General features: G+C 42.9%; 2 protein-coding genes across 3 annotated transcripts in view; both read left to right on the forward strand.

Annotated features, from left to right (window-relative positions):
* Positions 1 to 22,766, forward strand: part of Tbc1d14 (TBC1 domain family member 14) — a 95,509-nt gene that overhangs the window by 56,930 nt on the left and 15,813 nt on the right. The window contains exons 1-6 of one of the 2 annotated variants that reach the window (XM_038323696.1): positions 2,100 to 2,229; positions 7,496 to 7,614; positions 9,523 to 9,605; positions 11,780 to 11,897; positions 13,043 to 13,149; positions 22,588 to 22,668. In XM_038323696.1, the coding sequence (XP_038179624.1) occupies positions 2,227 to 2,229; positions 7,496 to 7,614; positions 9,523 to 9,605; positions 11,780 to 11,897; positions 13,043 to 13,149; positions 22,588 to 22,668 (511 nt within the window). In that variant the 5' untranslated portion in view covers positions 2,100 to 2,226. Of the gene's footprint in view, positions 1 to 2,099; positions 2,230 to 7,495; positions 7,615 to 9,522; positions 9,606 to 11,779; positions 11,898 to 13,042; positions 13,150 to 22,587; positions 22,669 to 22,766 lie in introns of those variants that run through there. The other variant, XM_038323688.1, reaches the window with a different exon arrangement.
* LOC119810293 (protein mago nashi homolog) lies at positions 745 to 1,366 on the forward strand. The gene has a single exon (XM_038323706.1). The coding sequence runs from the start codon at positions 813 to 815 to the stop codon at positions 1,251 to 1,253; it is 441 nt and encodes a 146-aa protein (XP_038179634.1). The 5' UTR covers positions 745 to 812; the 3' UTR covers positions 1,254 to 1,366.

Genomic DNA, 22,766 nt, shown 5'->3' on the forward strand with positions numbered 1-22,766 from the left:
ACAGATTTGACCCCCTCCCTTTTTTTGCAGAATTCAGATTGATCCCAGTGCCTCCCACACTGAGCAAACATGCTAATGCACCATGAAATCCACTCACTATAAACACCTAGTGACTCCCAATGTATGCACGGTTGCCCACAAGCCATTGCATCCAGTTTTGGAGGATTTCCATTATGCAAAGTGTGCAGCCAGTCCTCAGTCCCTTCTTCAGGCGAATACCAATTGTATATTCTCTCGAGAATTTCCTTATGAAGAAATGTCATATACATGGCCCCACCCTGGCTGTCTCCCTTCTGGCAGCTTTTGCTGCGCACTGTTTCAGAGGCACTTTCACCAGCAGCATGTATGTGTCAGTAATTCCCTCTTTTCGCTGGTTCTGAGCTGTCCATGCGTTCCTCCGCTGGTGGACACTTGGGTTGTTTTAGAGTTTGATTGGTACACAAGTGCTATGACGTTTTGTAAGCAGGCCTTTTTGTGGGTGGTTTCTCTTGGATAAGTACTCAGGTGTGTGGCTGGTGTGTATTGAGCTGTATAAGAAACTGGGAAACTTGCTTCCAAAGTGGCCCTACTGTTTTGAATTGCCCCCAGGGATTTACGAGAGTCCCAGATTTTCTGCATGGGTGTTACTATGAGTGTTACTATGTGCCGTGACAGTGCCTCTTTTTCTGGTGGATCTCCAGGGCGCCTTCTTTGTGAGAAGGTTTCTGTTAGTGAATGAAAAATTAAGTACTCATTTTCCGAGCGCCAGCAGGGCGCCGATCGTAGTAGTGTGATCTGTTCCTAAAGTTCGGTCTTGATTTCCCTTGTGAACTATGGAGAGTGACTTTTACCTGCGTTACTACGTGGGTCACAAAGGCAAGTTCGGTCATGAGTTCCTGGAGTTTGAATTCCGACCTGATGGAAAACTGCGATATGCCAACAACAGCAATTACAAAAATGATGTCATGATCAGAAAGGAGGCTTATGTACATAAGAGTGTGATGGAGGAATTGAAGAGAATCATTGACGACAGTGAGATCACCAAGGAAGACGATGCTCTGTGGCCCCCCTCTGACCGAGTAGGCCGGCAGGAGCTTGAAATTGTCATCGGTGATGAACACATTTCTTTTACAACATCAAAAATTGGTTCCCTTATTGATGTCAACCAGTCTAAGGATCCAGAAGGCTTACGAGTATTTTATTATCTTGTCCAGGATCTGAAGTGTTTAGTCTTCAGCCTTATTGGATTACATTTCAAGATTAAACCAATCTAGACTGGATATTGTGGACATGAGGGGGTGGGAATTTTTAGTTACCGTAATTAGGAATTTTTTTCTGTATATTGGGGCAATTTTTATAAACAATAAATGATGGTCTTTAATAAAAAAAAAAAAGAAAAGAAAAATTAAGTACTGAGTTTCCAAAAATCCAGTGGTGAGTGAGGTCCCTTGTAACTCCTAGTCCAGGATGCTGTGTGAAGGTCCAGCAAGGACAGAGGACTTTGTGATGCTCTTACCGAGTTTGTTTCAGTACACTGGGCCGACCTAAAATAATTTTGGCCCTTATACAGATTTGTAAAAAAATTTTTTTATAAGGTGTAGTTTACAGTGAAGACCTCTATTCAGAAGGTACTATTTTGTTTTAATTAATGCATGTTGAGAAAACAAATCTTTTACCCTGGAAAGTGTCAGATGCCCCTCCAGGTTGCTTTCCAGAAGCAAGCTCTATCATGAACCCTGTCAGTATGTACTTTATTTATGCTCATAACCAGTCAGCTTCTGAGAGGGTACCAGTATTAATTAGTTTATGGAGTTTCTTTTGGTGACCCATATTTCTGTTGTTTTTTTTTTTTTTCCCCTATAATCTTACAAAGCAGAACTTGCTCTCCCGCATGCAGTCTTTTGCTTACTCTTCTCGCTCTATTTAGAACCCCAAGGTTCCTGTCTGGGACTGGTCACCTCAAGACTGGCAGGGAGGCCACTGAGCCTTGACTCAGCCAGCCCCGCCCCATCTCCTATGGAGGAGGTCCCTGCCAGTTAGACCAGCCCAACCCAGGAACACTAGGCAGGGATCTGGGAATCGCTGTATCTGTGAGCGATTGAACGTCCTGCCGTTCCGCTGCTCCGCCTGCCTCACCCGCCCAGTGTAGAGCTGCGTGTAGAACCGTGGTCCAGAGGCAGGAGGGAGGCCGGCCTCCACTCACTGGGCATGGATCCGCCGGCCACGCGCCTCTGAGGCCTGGCGTTCATGGTGAGTCTTATGTGGGTCCGCGGTCCCAGCTTGGCTTCCACCGGTACCTCGGCCTGCCCTTCCAGGCCTGCTTGATCCTGTGCGCGGTATGTACGGGTGTGTGCATATAAGCCCGAATGCAGGTGTGTGTACATCACATGCATCTATCTGTTTTACCCATTAACCTGAGCTTGCCGGGGACACCAGAGAGGCACCTCCTCCCATGGCCTTCTTTGTGTCTGCTGCTCGCAGGATTTTCTTTCAGGATCCAGTGTTGGTACAGAGAGATCGCCCTTCCAGCCCTTATTCTCACCCCTAGAACCTCTGCTCCTTTTCCAGAGTCAGGTCAGTTTAGGCCAGGGGCCACCTAGAGATGGAACGGTCTTGTTTGAAGGAGTCTGGGGGAACAGTAGATTCAGGACAGACACAGCTGGGTTTCTCAGAACTCATGCAGTTTGGTCCATTTCAGTTCCCAGTGCCTGTGTTAACTTTTGTCTTCTTGATGTTTGTAAGTAATTTGACCACTAGAGAAGGTCTCCTGAGAGCTGCTTTTCCCAGTGCCAGCATTCCTGGGAACTTAAGAGAATAATTTCTGGGAGGATACTGTGCTGGGGTAGAGGACAAGAGCCCAGAGAGGAGGAGCCTTCCCAGGTGTTCAGGGCTTTCACCTACCTACGCTGTGGTCAAAGCACCAAGTCACCATCACATCTTCCGGAGGGCTGAGCACCTGTAAAACCTGAATGGGTCACTCCCTCTTCAGATGGCAAAACAGCTCCATGTCCTAGAACAGCAGTCTTCTCCCAGACGCTTGCTACAGACAGCAAGGAGTGAAGCCAGCTTTGCTATGCTACACTTGAGCCTTGTTTGTCTTCTCCATAGCCCCCTTTAGTACCCTTTTTAGAGAAATGTTGTGGGAAATTGTTTTATAGTAATACAGTGACAACCATGCACCTGACATTCTAGCATCTCCTTTGGGTACATGTCTCATGCTTACTTGTTCTCATTTCTTTACCCTTAGCAGACAAAGAAACAGCATGAAGGGGACGATAGTGCTCAGGGAGGCAGTGCTGGCGGGGATGGCTCCTACTGTAGTGCTCCCTGCATACTACTTGCGGCTGGCAGACCCACCCTCTGCTGTCTCCTGGGTTAGTTTATGCTAGTTCAAGTCCCCTATGGGATGGCCTATTCCTGATATAGGTCCTGAACCTTGGACTTCCATTAGCAGATAGATTCTGCTGCTGAGTCAGATGTGAGCACGGGCCTGATTGATAGCCCTTTCTTCTTGGTGGACTAATCCAAGAAGCTAGTGGGGGTCTGATTAGATTAACATCATTCTTGGCTATCTTTGTAGTACAATTCTTGTTCTAGGGGTAGTATTGATGGGCCATTTCTCTTGCCTTCCTCCTGGAACATATTCCTCCATTGCTTCAGATCAGACCTCCTCTCCCTTTCAATACAAATTTTGTCTGTTGCAGGGTGTGTGCATGCACTTGCACGTTATGTGTGTATACTCTGTCTCTTTTTAAAGCAGATTCAGTTGTCTACTGATTTTCTTCTGGTTCTTGGCTCTAGGCAGTCTGCAGATAAGGTCTAACCCACATTCACACAACACTTTACAGCCCTATATACTGACTCCTCTCCTCCTTTGGGTTGTTCCACTAGCTTTTGAGTAGCTATGTGTTGCGACCATAATGCCTAGGCAAAACAATTTTGACTTGGTATCAGCCCTGATTGAAATTCTCTCACTAACCCACAAACCAGAATCTATGTCTGAAATAGGCCATCCCATGAAGAAGAGACTTGAGATAGCAGAAACTAACTTAACAGCCAACATAGGGCGGGTCTGCCAAGATCATAGGCAGTATGCATGGGGGCATCCCCACTGGCATTGGGTGTTCTCTTGGTTACTGCTTGTGTTGTCAGACGGTCTCTCACCCATGGCCTCAGGATTAGCTCTTATCTGTCTTTGCTTAAATGGCATAAATGAGATGCTGTCTCTTGTTCTTTCTGGCCCTCTACTTCTTTTTGCTTACCCCTCCGCATTTCTCATGGTCTGCTCTGTGCAGTAGCTTTTGCCTGTACCTACTTTCCTTGCAGAGTGGCCCCTGCAAGGTAGAGGAGTGAGGGTCTCTTAAAGAGTAGGTCCACATGGTCTCTTCACAAATGAGCTTTTTCTTTATGTGGTCGTCTTCTTTCCCCACTAAATTTGCTTTGCTCATAACCCCTGCCTAAAGTTGAGGCCTTGTTCAGGCTTCTTGATGTTTTTCCTCTGAACTTACTCATTCATCAAACCACACCCCACAGCTTCTCCCACGGTTAGCAGCTGCATTGGCCTGGTCTCATCTTCCCCAGTGAGATTTATTACCAACTGTTCAGGTTGGAGACTTCATCCAGGTACTTATAAATCACTGTCTTGCAAAGTGTTTTTATTTTATTTATTTATTTTTAAATGACCTACACTTAGGCAGTTTGAATCCTATAGCTAGGTGTAGAATGGAGACAACTGCTTTTAGTAGGGTACTTTTTAATTGTTTTCTTTTTACTCTTGGTCTGCAGCAATTTTGATAAGCCCAGAGGTGCAGAGAAGTGTTACCTGACTTAAGACAAAAAAGACTTCCTAGCTTGGTTCCTTGCAGGAAAAACTTTTTAGTGGCAGGTTAGATGGACACAGACTCACAGATACAAAAAGAGCTCAGTCCATCAGAGAGCAGGTGGCCATCACACTATACTACCCCATTTAACTCTCACCATGGTTTTACCAGTGGCTTCTGTTTATAATGAGGGAGTGGAGGCATGAGATAGTCCAGACTTGCCTAAGGCAGGACTTAGATCTTGGTCTTCTGAACCTTTTCTTCTGCGGCATTGTGTATGGCCCTAGTGTTGATGAGTCAGTAGTGAATGCTTTTTCTCAGGCCTTAGAGTGAGTACTGTCTTCTTGTATCTGGAGCTGGTTTGGCTGGTTGTACAGAGAGCTTATTGTGGACATCTCTAGGCGGCTGTAGGAGAACAGCTAGGTTTGGGGCAGGACATGTGACCATTCCCAGTGCTGTTCCATTTGTATTTGCAAGTACCATTTGGGTTTTGAAAAGGTTCTACCTGGGATTTCAAGTTTGGGCAGGCCAGACTCTACCATTTTAATCATGCATCCCTGTGTGATGAAGCATACTATTTGACCCCACTTGGCACTAACTCACTCAGGATTATAGGTTTCTGTCAGGGTTGAAAACTTCACTGAGGCTGAATGCAATGAGATTACTTCCTATGGAGTCCTACCTGTGCATAGCTTACATGAGTTAATGAGAAATGTCCCTAAGAACCCAGTGCTCAGAGTCTGCTCAATTTACCCATTCTTCACAGAGCAAATCTATAAGTGGGCCTCCATATATCCATTAGGATTGGGGTAGTGGTGGTAGTGGAGGCATCTTTAGACTCTGAGGATTGGTGTGCAGATTAAATCAGCTCTGCTTGTGAGGCCCCTGAAAGTGCTTGGTACATGAGCCTGATCAGCTGCCACTGCCCAGTGTTGTTTCTTAAGTTAGTAAGAAGTGCTTGTTGACAAAACCTGATGTTTTGGCCTTGAATAAGGCATTCCTTTTTCTTCTGTGTTTGGCTTGCAAACTTTGCTGGACTCCTTGATTGGTTTATGACTGCAGTATTTTCCCTTGCATTATGGAGTCATTTCAGGTCTGAGGGGAAAAAATGCAGTGGTGCATGCAATCCTATCCCTGTGCTGCAGGGACTGTGCTGACTGCATGGCTTTCTCCCTGTTGTTGGCAGCAACCTGCTCTGATAGTGCTCATGTCCACCTGGTAGCTGTGGGAACCAGGACTGAGAATTCTAAGAACATGCTTTGCTTGAGTCTTAGCTCCTGGTTAGTGGATCTGTGTTTTGTTTCAAGTCCAACCTGGTTTCAGAAGCCTCCCAACCCATGTTTTCTTTTCCAAACTACACATTTGTTTGGGTCTAGTTACAAATGAGGTCTGGCCTCCTTAGGGTGGCAGTGCAGAGGGACCTACATACCCAGCCCTGAACTTTGAACATGTATCATCTTGTCTGTAAGGTGGGGTGATACTAACCATACTGATTGTAAGGGAGGTCAGGTCAGATGGTGTCTAGAGCCACAGCAAATGGAAAGAAGCATCCAGATTCTGGGGGATGGGGGGATCGCATTTATGACCCAAGATTACTGGCCTTAATTAACATAAACTGCACTAGACCAGGCTCAGGAAATAGGTAGCATACAATGGGGGTTTTGTTACTAATTCTTGCCAGAATGCCACATGCCTTAGAATCACTGTCAGCACAAAGCTTTGGGTAGATTTCCTATTATCCTGAAGATATTGACACCTACTTACTGTACTTGGAGCATCCTGCTGCTGGTACTGAGCTGTCACCGCTCAGCCTTGTATAGGGTCTAAAGCCAGTGTCAATCTCTCAGTTCTAGATTGATAGGTACCTGAAAGGGATTTTCCCCCTTCTATGGGACCATTTTGGGGTAAGCAGGTACCCTGCTTACCTAACCCTATGTGCCCCAGTGTACAGAAGCTGTTGTACTTTATAGAAGCCTTAGCTGGCTTTTCTGGGTGAGAGAATAACATTCTAGCTTGTGTCGATAAATCTTCTTCTTCATAGGATAGTGCCACTCTCGTCACCCAGAATGGCACAAACCTGTGGCAATTACACACTTGTTTTTTTTTTCAACCAGATTGTCTTCCTTAGGGATGCACCTCACCTGGGATAAACAACCAGAAAATAATATGTTTTGATTTTACAGGGATCTCAAATAATACATTATTTTGGAAGCTGACTCTCCTGAACCCTTCTACTGGGTGTTTGGAATGTGGGTCACCAGGTGTGACTAAGCTTCTGTGGCTGCAGTCTATGAATCAAATTAGTGACTGTGTATGGAGGTCACTTTTCGATTTCCAGGGCATGGTAGAACTATTGACAGGACATTGTGTAGTGGTGGCATAGCAGTGACCATTACAATAGCCATTTATCTCTTACCAGAAGTACAGAAGACCTGCCACTGTGTAGGAATCTTGGTTAAGGGGCTACAGACCCTTCTAGCTTCATAACCACCTGCAAGGGAAGTATGCAGACCTACCCTAAACATCAGCACAGCAGGGTGATCTTGGGCCCCTTCAGCCTGTGCTTTTCCTTCTCAACAGCAGGGAAGACTTGGAGTTGCACTCTTCCTTACAGTGATAACTTGGCTACAAGCAGCTCCTTTTTTGATAATCGGAAACTGGCTGGGCCCAGAGTCACCTTGGTGTTTTTGTCCTAGGAATATGAAGACAAGGCTGGAAGACCAAGCAGGCCACCCTCTCCAAAGCAGAATGTGAGGAAGAACCTGGATTTTGAGCCGTTGTCCACCACGGCACTCATCCTTGAGGACAGACCCGCGTGAGTCTGAGGAAGAGCCTCTGTGCTGTCTGCTGTGGGGATGAGCCTAGCTTGCAGGAAAGGGCAGAAGAGTGGCTGGGTCTCTTGTTAGTTACCTTTCTGTCAGCCTTCACTCAATGTGACACCAAATGGTGATTTGGGAAACTGTCCTGTGTCATAGAAATTTAACCAGGATTTTCCTTTCAGGCAGTATTTGCTTATAATTTACCATCCAGGTTTACACTGGTAGCCATTGTAAGTACAAGGCCAATTTGGGAGTGCAAGGAACCCTGCAAGCATGCTCCAAAGTGGTGCTTTGAAGGTATCTTTGTCTGCAGAACCTCCTAGAGTGGCCTGTGGAGTTTCTTGGGTGGTGCCTTGCTATCCCTGGAGGAGATCATGCTTGGAGATCTTCCTGGAAGAGGAGGTCATAGCTAAACTAATTACTGAATTTACACAGAAAAGTGTATTGATGAGAAGGTCTCCTACTTGAGGAAGAACAACAGCAGGCTGTCCAGCGCTGGGCTGGGCAATTCCAGGGTCCTGTCCATTTCTGATATTTAAAGCTGTGAAGTCAGGCCAGCGAGATGGTCAGTGAGTAAAGAAAGACACTGGCTGCCGAACCTGATGACGACTTTGATCCTGGCACCTGGATGGTGGAAAGAGACAGCTGACTTTTGAAAGTTACCCTCTGAATACACACACACACACACACAGAGGGGGGAAGGGGGGAGGGAGAGAGAGAGATAGAGAGAGAGAGAGGAAAAGAGAAAACATAATTAAAAATATTAAAATGTGAAGTCTAAGCAGGAGTGTATCTGCTGTTAGTTCCTGGTTCTTGGAAACCATGAATTGGGGAAACCCTGAAAAGGAGGTTGGGACTTTAGGGTGAAGAGAAGACCAGCTTTTTTAGTGTACTGAGAGGTAGACTGGGGACTTGCCACATTTAGCCAGTGGTAGTGGGTTGCAGTCTCACAGGGAACTTGGTGGTTATAGTTATGGTATTTGTGAGCTGTAGGCCAGGCGCTGCTGCAGTCCACTGGCATTTTCTATGGAATGCGCATAGCTTCTGTGTGCATTTGTATAGAAAAGAACAAAGGAACTACAGAACTATATTAGTTATTGCTCTCATTGCTGTGGCAAATACCTGGCAAAAGAAACTCAAGAAAGTAAGGATTTATTTTGGCTCACGGTTTGAGGGTTTCTCTATCATGGTGGAGAAGGCAGGGTGGCAGGCGTGTGCGGTGCGGTGCCGATCACATTGCATCAGTAGTCAGGGAGCAGAGATAATGCTGGTGCTTAGCTTGCTTCCTGCAGCCTTTGGCATGGTATCACCCACATTCCTTCTTTAAACTAGTCTGGAAATACCCTCAGAGACATATCCAGAGGAATGTTTCTTAAAGTGTTGTAGCAGACAGTGTGATTATCACAAGAACTGATCTGAAACTGAGCCCTTAAACTGGCATATAATAATACTGTGAGGTCATCCTGATGCGAGGATCAGCTGTTGACACTACTGCTTTGCAGTCAGATCTTTGCAGAATAGGGTACTTCTTTGTCTGTATCTTTATAACCCAGTATTTCACAGTGAGTATTTTGCTTTGTAAGAAATGTCTTTGCAGGGAGATAGCTCGGTGGTGGAGCTCTTGACTAGTGTGTGTAAGGCCCCAGGCTCTGTCACCAGCTGAGCAAAGTAGCACATACCTGTAGTCCCAGCACTTGGGCGGCTACGGTAGTAGGGTCTCCTGGGCTATGTAAAACTGTCTGAACAAAACAAATACAGTTTTAGGTTTAGAATTATAGTTTTAAATAATTGATTTTTTTTTTTTTACTTTGGGTTTGTAACTTTTATTCAATAATGCTTCAGGAATTTTTTTCCTCAGACTTTTATCTAGTTGTAACATGCAAACCTACTTATTTCCTGTCAAGAAATCTCCCAGCAAAACCAGCTGAAGAAGCCCAAAAGCATAGACAGCAATATGAAGAGATGGTGGTGCAGGCCAAGAAACGAGGTACTGTGAAAGCGCATCAGATGCTGTGGTGCGGGTGCTTTCTTCTTCCCGCTCGATGACGGACTTTACACTTCGACATGTAGAGTTTTTCCATTAAACAAATAATGATGCTTCTCTCTGTTCCTGGTAGCATGACAGTCTTACATGAGAGGAGGGTGTGGTAGCACATACCTGCTAACCCAAGCACTTGGGAAGTTGAGGCAGGAGACTTGAGTTCAAAGCCAGTCTTTACTATATAACAAGAACCTGTCACAAAGAACACATAGACTTACATGAGAAAAGATACTGCAGGGTAAGAAGTATGTGCTAGAATTGCAGCCAATAGTGACATGCAGCTGTTTTACCCTCCTTGGGCTGTTCTCACAAGATGTGAGTGGATTTGGTAAGTTCCTTTGCAACACCTAGTATCTTAGTTAGGGTTCTGTTGCAGTGAAGAGACTTTTATAAAGAAAAACATTTAATTGATGATGGATTACGGTTTCAGAGGTTTAGTTCAGTATAGCCATGGTGCAGACCATGGTGGCATGCAGGGAGATGTGGTGCTGGAGAAGGGGCTGAGAGTTGTACATTCTGATCTAAGGTAACAGGAAGTGAACCCAGACACACTTTTTCCAATAAGACCGCACCTCCTAATAGTGACACTCCTTACGAGCCTATAGGGCAAATTACATTCAAACTACCACACCTGAAAAGTTCTGGCTCTGGAGTGCTTGTTTTGTTTTTGGTTTTTTGAGACAGGATTTTTCTGTGTGACAGCCCTGACTGCCCTGGAACTCTCTTTGTAGGACTCTAGAGTATTTTAAAAGTACATATAATAAATAAATGGAATATCATTCACCTTTTAGAAGGAAATTCTGACATGTTACAGAATGGTTGAACCTGACTGATCCAAAATGAAGCAAACCAGGAACCAAATAACAAATACTATGATTCTGTTTCTTTGACTGCCAAGAGGCAATGTATTGAGATCCTCTTAAGCAGAAGGGGATCCACCTGGGGAGGGGCATACAGGGAGTTAGTGGTTAATAAAAACAAATTCAGTCAAGGAGATGAGAAGGTTCTAGATATGATAGTGATGGGGTTGCATCATGGCATAAATTGTTATGAAATTATATAAAGTGATTAGTAAATTCTGTTATGTCTCTCATCATAAAAAAACTATAACTGTCCTCAAGTATATCCATGAGTGAGTGGGTTCCACAACCTTTTGCTGTTGCCAGAATCTAAAGATGTTCAAGGTTTCTTTATAAAATGGCATATTCTATGTACATATAAACTATGTATATCCTCCTATATATTTCAGGTCATCTGTAGATTACCCATAATAGTTTTACACTATGTAGATACTTATCAGAGGATTGTTCAGGGAATGTGACAAGAAAACAGTGTGCTCATGTTTGGTACAGACCTGAGTCTGAGGCTGGAGAACCCATGGATGTAGAAGTTACCATGGAGTAAACTAAGGAATTGTGTACATGGTCTTCCGCAGAACTGCCGCTCGTAAATCAAAAGTAAAGTACAAGGGCTAGAACCATGGCTCAATGGTTAAGAGTACTTGTTGCCCTTGTAGAGGACCCAAGCTCTGTCCGCAGCACACATATGTTAACTCTCAACCATCTGTAATTCCAGTTCCAGAGGTTTGATGCCTTCTTTAGATCTCTGAGGTTACCAGGCATGTACATGATACATACGTACATACATACATAAATGCAAAACACCTATACACATAATAATAACAACAACAGTAATAATAATACTGCACAAACTGTTAGGAATAAGCTTAGGGATCACATTCAGAAAGAGTGATAGGGAACATGAGTGGTCTTGTGATACATTCTGTTGCTTTGATTGGATGGCAAGATCTCTTGCTGAACTTGAAGCCTGTGTTTTTTGACTAGACTGGTAGCCACTAGCAATCCTCCTGTCTCTATTTTCCTTAGTGTTGGGGTTACAGGCATGCATAAGACCATACTCAGCTTTTATATGGGTGTAGAGATCTAAACCCCATGCTTTTGCAGTGAACACTTAACCACTGAACCACATCTCAAACTCTACTTCAATGTTATTTTTCTGATGTTTTTGCAGTGTGATTCTTTGTGAAGAATCACAGAACTTGAAAATGGTGGGTACTGGCTGCTCAGTGTTTTCTTCTTTGTTTTAATTATGGTTTATAGAGCTTAAAGAAGCCCAGAGGCGGAAGAAGCAGCTGGAGGAAAGGTGCAAGGTTGAAGAGAGCATTGGAAATGCCGTCCTCACCTGGAATAATGAGATCTTGCCCAACTGGGAAACCATGTAAGCATTGTCTCGCTGCTGCCTACTGAGTGTGGCCACTCCTTTCTTGAGTTGTGGGCAGCAGCTGTAATTGAATGAACACATTGTGAAGCCTTTGATAAAATTAGTTTTTGCCTTGGTGCAGCCTTGTTGTTCCTTGGACATGGTGACAGCATCTTCCAGTTTATCTTTAAGCCTGAGCCATGTTTGTAAAGCTTATGCCTGTGTCACTCCATACTTCTTGTGAGTCTCCTTATGAAATTTGAACTGTGTCCCCTGTGTCTTCTGTGAGAGATGGCCTGCCCTGCCTCTGCAGACTGCTCCCTGGGGCCACACCAGTAGGAATTGTTCATCTGTAACCTCTGGAATTTTGCCTGCCCTTTCGCTGTCTACAGGGTCCTGAACCTCTTCATCCTTCTAAATCCTGTTTATTCTCTAGCTCTATCTTTCCAGGGAAGATATTCCCTCCTCTCCGTAGGGAAAACTCTCGAGTCTCCTGGCACAGTCTGCTTGAGTATCTGTGTCTCTCTGAGGGTGGAAACCACTTGTCTTTGATGTCATCCTGCAGTGTCAGTACAGAGTGGCACCCCACAGTGTCTGGCAGCTGTGGCCTTCTCACTTCTGAGGATCCGCTGTATATCTCATTTTATTCTTGTGTGGTCAGCACAGCATAGGCAGGGTCATTGTGATCAACTGACTTGAATGACTGTGTTATTCAGATTTTCCCAATTAGCATCCTATCTACAGCAGTAGTCACCTGTCTCGGGGCTGCCCTGTGAGGCCCCTTGGGGCCTCCATCCTACTACACTTCTGTAGAAGAGAGCTGCCTATGCCCCCCCATGCCCAGCACGCCCTCCCTGTGCCCTGCACCCCTAACCTATGCACAGCTCTCTACAGTCTTGTAGGAGGCCACTCTGTTTCCTCTGTCTGTGTTTTCTGCTCAGAAAGTACTTTCAGTCCTTCATGTGTGCTTCTACCAGTCACTCACAACCTGGTTCACAGTGCCTGTCACAGCAGTGGGAAGGGTTATCTGGATTTCAGTAGAGCCAAGAGGGTGAGCTCCTGAAGGAAGGGACAAGGGGGTGAGGCTTATGTGCAAATGAGCCTTTCTCATCTCATCTTTCTCAGAGCACAAACTCAGAAACTCTGGCTTCCATTCTGTTTAGGTGGTGCTCTAAGAAGGTTCGAGACTTGTGGTGGCAGGGAATTCCTCCGAGTGTGAGAGGCAAAGTATGGAGCTTGGCCATTGGCAACGAGTTGAACATCACCCACGGTGAGTGTCCGCTTGATCCTAGCATTGAGGTTCATCCCCGCGGTTCTGGAACTCCATTCTGTTACTTTTGCCATGTTAGGGAGGATGGTAACCACTGCCATGAAGCTGTGGTGGAAAGGCCAGGTAAGTCTGTCTTTTTTGAGGGTGTCTGGGTAATGGGTTCAGTGCTGGCTGCTCCAGTTTCCAGAGAGGTTAGAGCAGCAGACACAGGGCTCCAAGTCTCAGTGAGGTTCGATAGGCAGAGTCTCTTCTCAAAAGTCAACTAGGAGAGTAGAGGTGGTTAGGTACTTAAGGTGCCCTTTGGTAGGTGTTTGTTTGTTTATTTGTTTGTTTTTTCAGCCCTAGAGAGGCTAGGGCTGGTATCACTAGGGCATTAAGCTAGCATATAAGGGATGGGGGAGACCCTTGCTTGAAGTTTTTAAGCTGTTTATCATGTCTTTCAAGTACTTAGCTCCATTCTAGAGCGGTTGGCTGGAAGATGCAAAGCCCTGGATTCAATCTCTAGTATTGGAACCTCGAGAAAAAAACAAGTGGGCATGGTGGTACACACCTGCCCTTGAGAGGCTGAGGCTAAAGGGTTGTTGGGAGATCTAGGACAATCTGGACTACAGGGTGAGACCTTATCTCTAAAACAGATTCCCAAATCTCTTTTGTGTTCTGCCACACCAGCCTTGATTTACTTATTCATGTATCTCTAGTGCCCAGTTGGGCTCTGGATATTAGAGTTCTGGGAGCACACAGATTGAACATGAAGCCTTAATACAAGGGAGTTGCATTTCTTGCTGTTGAAAGTAGGCTGCTCTAGTGGGCAGGCTTTCCTTCTTCCTCTTATGGCCCCATGCCTACCTGCACATTGAAGTCATGCTGCTTTTACTCTGGTAGAGACTCTTAAGTTTAAGGCAGATTGCTTCTTCTGCCTTACACCTCTAGTTAGGTTACTGTGTTATGTGAGAAGATGTGTAATATCTGACTTGAAGTAGATCTTAGCCTCTCAGAAGAAGAGGTGAGAAGTTTCTGAGCACGCAAAGATGTCTGTGCTCGAAAGTCTTCTAAACTCTACCAACAGATCCTATGTGGCTAATCGGATACAACATGTAGTGTTTGCATATTTAATTTTTAAAGCATCTCACTGATGCTTTAGTTTAAGTTACTTAAAACCTGTGATGTACTAGATGATAACAGATGAGGCTGAGAAGTTACCTAATTCTGGATACATTTTGCCCATCTACCTGTGGTTTGGTACTATCTCCCTCTTGTATAGTTTGTCTGTCTGCTCTGAATGCTGTATCTTGTCCATTGTCTCCACATAACGATCTTGCTGCACTGCTGTCTACTCTGTCATTTATGCCCAGTCTAATCTTTTGTATGTGGCAGGTCCCCATGAAGTATTTGTTGAATGAATAAACGCACTTTATGAACATGGCTCTGACATCACCACACTGTTCCTCCCAGATCTTGGTCTTTTGGGTGCCAAGCACCAGCTGCTGTTGACTACCTCATGTCTTATTTAACAGCAGCTGTGATGGTCTCAGGCAGGTCTTGGGACCGCCTTTTCTTCCTGAAAATGGTTAGGCACTGTGCCCTGTATCTCTGGCCAGAGTATGTGAGTTCAAGATTCTCATTCCACTTCTGGCTGGTTCTGAAGTTCATATTCTGTCTCGGGAAGACCCAGAGTTTTATTCTTTTTGTGGTTGTAGAACTGGAAACTTACTGAGACTGGCAGTGTCCAGTAGCACTACCAAGCTTCACTCTTGAACAGGCATTGTGTTCCTGTCTATATCCCAGCACTGGGGTTGTGTGGGGGGTTGACAGCAGCAACAAAATCCAATAACAAATAAACACACCAACCTCCCTCTGACACATACACAACTCACACATAAAACAAAACACACAAGCCTTACTCCTAGGGAAGATAGGCTTGTACTTTGAAATTGGGCCTTGGTGGCATTGCTTAGGTGATTTGCATCCACTTAGCATGCAAACCTAGTAATCTAAGTTTGATTTCTGGAACCCATATAAGGTGGAGGAAGAGAGGTGATGGCACAGAGTTGTCCTCTGGCCTCTACATGTATGCTGTAGCACACATGTGTCCTTCCCCCATCACACATATGTGATGCACAATAGTAAGTAGAATTTTAAAAAGAGATTGGAGCCTGGGGTTCTGAGATAAAAGTATAACCATTCTTCTCCTGCTCCCATACATGCTGGCAGTAAAATGGGGGTGGGGAGAGGGGAGAGATTCTGTGAGCTCGAATGTGGACTCTCCTCATTCCTGAGTGGCCAGTCTCTGCGTCTAGCTATTGAGTTCATCACTTGTGATGTGGAGCGCTGGTGGTCACATGCCATGCAGTTATTTTGTGTACTTCCTCTGAGAATGACAAAAATATTTTGAACAAAACCCTAATTTTGGATTCCAAGCCTGACTTCTCTACAAATGAAGTCTTAATAGTCCGATTAGGTTGAGTTGCAGTAAATTTCTAATTGTTCAGCTTATAAAAAGAACAAAGCTGGGACTTCCCATATCAGAACATGCCCACCTCCTGGAAGGTGAGTGGGCAGAGGTCCCAGCGCATGCTCTAGCCCCCAGCCCTGGACACCTTTGTGTTTATCTTTTGGATAACAATAATATAAAGTTGTATGATATAACTGTGCCCTTTTGCCATGACACACAAGCATTGATTGTATGCATGTTAGAGCTGTCACAAGGCCGGAATGGGATCATTAGTCAACACTTTACTGGCTGGATTATAATAATGCCACTCAGTAAAATGCATGAAGGCTGCTATGCTTTACCCTGCAGAGTAAATGATGAGAAAGGTGAAGTGGTAGCCATGGTGAAAGGCAGTGATTTGTCAGCATCCCTCAGATGGAATGCCAGCAGTACAGGGAGTGGGACATGGGTGTCCCCAGAGGTCTGTGTGTGCTGTTGAGCCATGAGCATGGCTTGTGGCACTCCAGTGGCCCAGTCTGTCAACCTGTAGTGGTTATTTGGAAATGAAGTTACCTGACTATTAGCAAACCACCTGGGGAGCAGAACTGCTGGAACACAGGTTCTGAGTATGAGAGAGATTTGGAGACTTATGACAGTTCTCTGACAGCAAGAATCCTTGGTTTTTGAGAACTCTACATGTTCAGAGTACCAGTTCCCCACCCCAACCCTTCCAGCAGCAAGATGAGGAATCCTGTGCCATATGGATAGCAAGCTCTCCATGTCCTTCTTTGAAGACAGCGCTCATCTTAATCTCAGAAATCATAGTTCTGAAAGTTAAAATTCTGAATATTGAAATCCTGGAAACTGAATTTCAAGAACAGTTCCCATGAAGAAAAGGCTACAAGAGAAGGTCAAATTCTCTGGAAGGATTGGTCGTGCAAAGCATCAGGGTCTAAAATGCCAGTATTTAAAAACAAAAAAATTTGTCTGCAGTGGTGTGTCTCCAAGCTAATGACATTCAGTAGCTTTTCAGGAAGTCAAGCAGCATTTGTCTGAAGAAGTCAGCAGTTACTTACCTGTTGAAATAATTATGTGGGATACCTCTAGAAGCTGACAACAGTGTTTCAGGCTGATCACTGGTACTGCTTCTGCAGCTTCTGCTTCTGTGGTTTGTTGAATGCAGGTGGAATGGGTACGGGAAGTATAGTTCAGGAGACCAGGCAATAAGTGTCACAGGGAACACCCATGTCTGTGTATGGTGAATCCTCGAAGAACTTAGAAAATTAACATGGATGTATCTCCAAGAAGAACCATGGCCTAAAGGAAAGAGCAATTTGGTATATGTGTCAGCTTTTGTGGGTTACCTCCATGGAGCTGCCCATATTCTACCCCTGTAAAATGGTTTCCTGTATAAAATGTCCTTTATTCTGCTTTGTTTTTAAGCCCCCCCCCCCATTTTTTAAGCCCCAGCATTTTTTACAATTTGTTATGCTGTGTATGTATATGCATAAATGTATGCATGTGTGTGTTTTAACGTTGTGTTTATTTTTTATTTTATGGGTATGGGTGTTTTGCTTGCATGTATGCTTGTGTATCACATGTATGTAGTGTCTTAAGAAGCCAGAAGAGGGTGTTAGATCCTCTGGAACTGGAGTTACAGGTGGTTGTGAGCCACAGTGTGGATGCTGAGAATTGAACCTGGTCTTCTAGGAGATCAATCAGTGCTCTTAACTGCTGAGCCATCTCTCTAGCCCCTTTGCTCTGTGCTTTGTCTTCATGCCACTTTCAATGTTCCAAGTAGAAAGTGCCCCAATTAATTTTGTGTTTCTTTCAGATTTAACTGTATGAATATGCATTACTATGGTCTTGATTGTGTGTATGTAGATTGGACATCTGTATTTGTAGAACATTATTTGAAGTCTGGGCTCTTCGGGTGACTATATGTGCAATGGTAACCTGTCTTAATTTTGATCAAAGATTTAGATTGTTTGACCCAATGTTTCACATGGCCTTTTGGAACATTGATATACCGTTATGAACCATAGTGATAGAGCCTTTCATACACTTTCCTTTTCAGCATATTTCTGTGTATATAGGTCATCTGCTTGTGATTAAGCATATAATGTCCTTCATCCACTGTGATGCTTATAGTTCACACTGTGATGACTATTTTGTTGTACAAAGCAGCACATGAAGTATTCTGTTGTTTTTGTTTCTCAAATCCCCTCTTGATGTAAGTAAATGTCTTTAAATTTTTTTCTTTTAGGATTTTAGACTTTAAGAATGTCACTATTTAAGATTAAAGCATTTGGGATTGTCTTTGGAGATTATGACCCAAAGCCATTAGAAATCAGTTACACTCTGTCCACCCTTAGTTCATAGACGAGATACTGATTGATTTCTTCAGCCCCCAGAGCATTTGGTCTAGATACAGAAGTAAGCTAGAGACTTTGACCTTCCAAGAGGCAGTAGGCCAATCACAGAAAGTCAGAGCAAGATATGAAGAGGTAGCTGTGTAGCCGAGAAAGGCGCCAAGCAACGTGGCAGTGTTTGTGGTCTTCCTTTGTAAACAGTTGTCTTTTTGCAGGGTGCTTTCAGGCTAAACTAGGAAGAGTGCCTTACTTTGTCTTGGAGAAGGAGATGGTGTTCTCTAGTGTTTGTAGTACAAGTTCTAATAATACAAGCTCAGAGACAGATACTGGGGAAAATGCTGAGAGATCAGAGCAACAAAGAGCAAAACCATGGCAATCTTAACTCTCATCTTCCCAGCCAAAAAGAAACTAAGTTCCTGTTTCTTCCCACCTTATCACTTCCTCTCTCCACCCAGCCATATCATTTCCTGTCTGTCTGTACAGACCTCCAGACCTCTGTGGTTAGCTAGTGACTAGCTTTGCCCTCTGATCTTCAGGCAAGCTTTATTTGTACAAACAAGATATCACCACATTTCCCTTTTTTTGTTTAAAAATTAAAAAAGGAAGACTATAATTAACCTAGGAAAATCTATATACAATAAATATTATATATAATAAATATAGGCAATAAACACATTAACAATGTCTATTCCATTAACAGTTGACAAATTTAGAGAAAATACTCTATATCTATCCTATCTTGGTGAGTCCAAAAGTTGTACCTAATTCACTTTCTATTCTAAGTTGCATTACCAGAATTATATTTTTATGTCTCTCAACCTTATACAATTTACATTTCTTTAGTGAATTTCTTTTTTTTTGAATCTGGTAACAAGGAAAACTAACTATAAAGTCTTCAACTCCATCAGAGACCCAAGAAGAAAATAATATTACCTAAGTAAGCAGGAAGTACAAATGACTTCCAAAATTGTGAGAAATGACAGAAACAGCTAGCTGCCTGGACAGTCACCCAAGATTCCTCTGCATCGTTGGGGCATCCATCTTTGGCCTGTAGACCTAGCATATCTGACAGATTTTTCTGTATAGTAGGATATTCTGAAAAGCTGTCCTACCTTGTCTTAGCATGTTGAGTTTGGCGACCATTTCTTTTGTGCCCTACTTGTTCAATTTGTACAGCATACTATCAGCAGTCTAGGCAAGAGCACTTTCTTATCCACTGGCTAACCTTTGCCACAAAGAAAGTAAACTCCACGTGGAGTTTTTTCTATGCCCATCGTCTTCTCTAAAGTACATTGGTGCTGCCAGGAGCAGTGGAAAAGCATCTTGTTGTCATTAAAAAAAAAAAGAAGAACCTGTGGTATTAAAACATCTTAAATGCTATATTCTGTACATTTCTGAAGTGTTTTTGGAGACTTCAAATGTTGCAGGGTCTTGGTCCACTGCAGAAAATTTAAACATTTTAAATGTCATGTGCAGCAGATCTCAAAGAGGAAAGCTTCAAAGACTCAAAATGAAACCAAAGGATTATGAGATCAGTGGCAATAAAATAGTCCTTTAATTTTGTTTTTCTTCTGTCCTATATCATGTGGTTCTTCTAACATAAGACAGAGATTTTAGATTTTACTCTAACAAGCATGCTTCGGTTTAGAGAAGGAGAGCGCCACACTCCAACTCCAAAGCCAGCTTTAATTTTTAATTGGACTGGTACTACAAAAAAGACAGTTTACATTATGTCTGTAGAGAATAGCAGAGGCAAACATTTAGGAAGATTTATGAAATTTCATCCTGTTGGAAATGTGATATACCAATAGGCCAATTTACTTTTCTCTTGGGGCATTTTTTATGGATGATTTATCCTTTTTCTTCAACTGTCTCATTTGTCCAGTGGTCTTCAGAGTCCTTAGCTGGATGCCTTTATTCTCCTGAAAAGACAAAAACAAAAGCCGTCCCCAACCCTAATTTTTGGGGAAGTTCCTTTATGGCAAATTATATCTGATCAAATGAAAAGCATGTGTTAGTTTTAAAGTTAGTTTAGACGGTCATGCTGTTTGATTAAATAATACCTCTTCTAATCAAGGGCTGTCTCTTGTTCAAATCAAATCTTTATCAATTTTGATGGTATCCATAGCTTTTCTTCTTCTGTAGAAATAAAAGCAAAATCTCTTCCCGAACATAAAACATGTCCTGGTTTCTCTTCTGAGGTCAACACATCTTTAAAGTATTTCGATTGATTTAATTTCATAGTTTTTTTCACTATCCAATATATCTTCGCAGCTGTTGTTACTTTCTGATTAGCATTTAGAAAATTCAAAGTTAATAAAGCATTATACAATCAATTTCTGGGAGTCTTTATCATCCCTTTCTGTTTATTTTACATATCCTTTAGAGTTTGATTTGATCTTTCTATAACTGCTTTCCCTGTAGGATTGTGTGGTATACCTGTAATGTGCTTTATAATAAGCAAAACACTGTTTCATTTTCTTAAAGACATAAGCTTGAGCACTGTCAGTTTTTATTTGTGCAGGTATACCCATGATGGCCATAACTTCTAACAAATGAGTAATGACTGAATCAGCCTTTTCCAAACGCAAAGCAGTGCCCATTGAAGACATGAATAGGTATTAGTGGTGTGGTATTTTAGTTTTCCAAATTCTACAAAATGGAACACATTCATCTGCCAGATTTCATTCCTGCAGGTGGTGGTGTTTGTTTGTATAAAGAATAAGTAGGGCATTTCCTTATAATTTCCTTGGCTTGTTGCCACATGATGGAAGCATTTTTTGTTTTTGTTTGTTTTTTGGGTTTTTTGGGGGGGGTGTTCGAAACTGGGTTTCCCTATAACTGTGGAGACCATCCTGGAACTAGCTCTTGTGGACCAGGTTGGCCTTGAACCCACCTGCCTTGAACCCAAGTGCACTACCACTGCCCAGCAGAAAGTGTTTTTAAAATCTTTGCTATTGACATGATTTTTTTTTTTTATAAAATTCTGAGGCCTCCAGCACATTTCCAGTCAATAGTTGATCAATTTCTGCATTACCTTGTGCTACCTGTTAGACCCATATGACATGGGATCGGATGTGTGTTGTGTATATGGGATGATTCCTAATCCTGATTATGTCTTATAAGTGAATGAATGATAAAGTCAATTTTGTATAATTTGGTATAAATTCAGTGGTTTCAATACAACTCTATCTGCATATTGCAAGTCTAAACTATGTTGAGAGATTCCTTAAAATTCATTAATATCATTAGAATAGTATATAATTCTGACTTTTGGACAGAATCATAAGGACTTAGGTCCACTTTACTTAAATTTTCTGATTTGTAACTTGCCTTTCCTGATTTATTTGCATCAGTATAGAATGTAGGGGCTCCCGATATTGGTGTTTCCCATACAATGTGTAGAAAGATCCAGCTATTTCTCTTTATAAGTTGAGTTCTCTTGCTTTTGGGATATTTTTATTAACCTTTCCCAAAAAATTACTTCAAGCTCTTTGCCAGGGTATACTTTCTACCCCTAATTTGTTAATTTCATCTTTAGTGAATGGTACTACAATTCCTGCTGGATCATTTTCTCCTAATTGATGGAAGTCTCCATTTTCCTTTTAGAATTAACTCAGAAACCTTTCCACATAAGTTTTAAATTTTTTACTCAGTTTATGTGGTAAAAAGATCCATTCTGTTATATCTTCCCTTTGCATTAAAATTCCCGTAGGGGAATGTTTAGAGGGTAATATGATCAGAATACAGTTACGATTTGGATCCACACGATCCACATCTGTAATTTCTCCTCCACCAAAGCCAATTCTCTTTCAGCTTCAACTGATAATTTTCTGGGACTATTTAAGATGTTGTCACCATCTAAGGTTTTGTTTAAATTAATCAGCTCATCAGGTTTTATCCTAATAGTGGGCCATAGATGGGAAATGTCTCCTAGCAGTCTTTGAAAGTCATTAAGAGTTTGCAATCGATCTCTCCTAATTTGCACTTTTTGGGGGGGGTCTGATTTTTTGTAAACCTATTTTATAGCCTAAATAATTAATAGTCTCTCCTCTTTGTATTTTTTTTTTTTCAGGAGCAATTTGTAATCCCCAACAAAGCAAAATTTTATTAACTTCTTCAAACATTCATTCTAAAGTATCTATATTTGAATTAGCTAATAAGATGTTGTCCATGTAATGGTAAACTATAGATTAAGGAAATTGCTTACATATCATTTCCAATGGCTTCCATACAAAATCTTGGCACAGGGTGGGGCTATTTAACATTCCCTGTATTAGAACCTTCTGTTGATATCTCTCAGCAGCCTGAAAATTATTATAAGTAGGCACCACAAAGACAAATTGGGGAAAATGCTGAGAGATCAGAGAGACCAAGGAGCAAAACCATGGCCACCTTACCTCCCAACTGAAAAGAGACTGAGTTCCTGTTTTCTCCCGTCTTATCACTTCCTCTCTCTACCAGTCATAACATTTCCTGTCTGTCTGTACAGACCACCAGACCTCTATGGTTAGCTAGTGGCTAGCTCTGCTCTCTGATCTTCAGACAAGCTTTATTCGTACAAGCAAGCTATCACCACAGGCATTGGTGAAGGAACATGTACAAGTTAAGACTCACCAGTGACATTTCTTTCAGAGCTCTTTGACATCTGTCTTGCTCGGGCCAAGGAGCGGTGGCGGTCCCTCAGCACTGGTGGCTCAGAAGTGGAGAATGAAGGTACAGCTCTGCCCTCGCTGAGCAGCCCCTCACAACAGTAGCGCTCTGCACTGGCTCCAGTGTGGCTTTATGGCAAAGGAATTGTTACATTGTAGAAG

The sequence above is a fragment of the Arvicola amphibius genome, chromosome 1 (genome assembly GCF_903992535.2).
Source record: "Arvicola amphibius chromosome 1, mArvAmp1.2, whole genome shotgun sequence".
In the NCBI taxonomy this organism is placed as follows: Eukaryota; Metazoa; Chordata; class Mammalia; order Rodentia; family Cricetidae; genus Arvicola; species Arvicola amphibius.

Excerpts from the sequence above, each read along its gene's own strand:
- LOC119810293 (XM_038323706.1), top strand. The coding sequence starts at position 813 with ATGGAGAGTGACTTTTACCTGCGTTACTACGTGGGTCACAAAGGCAAG.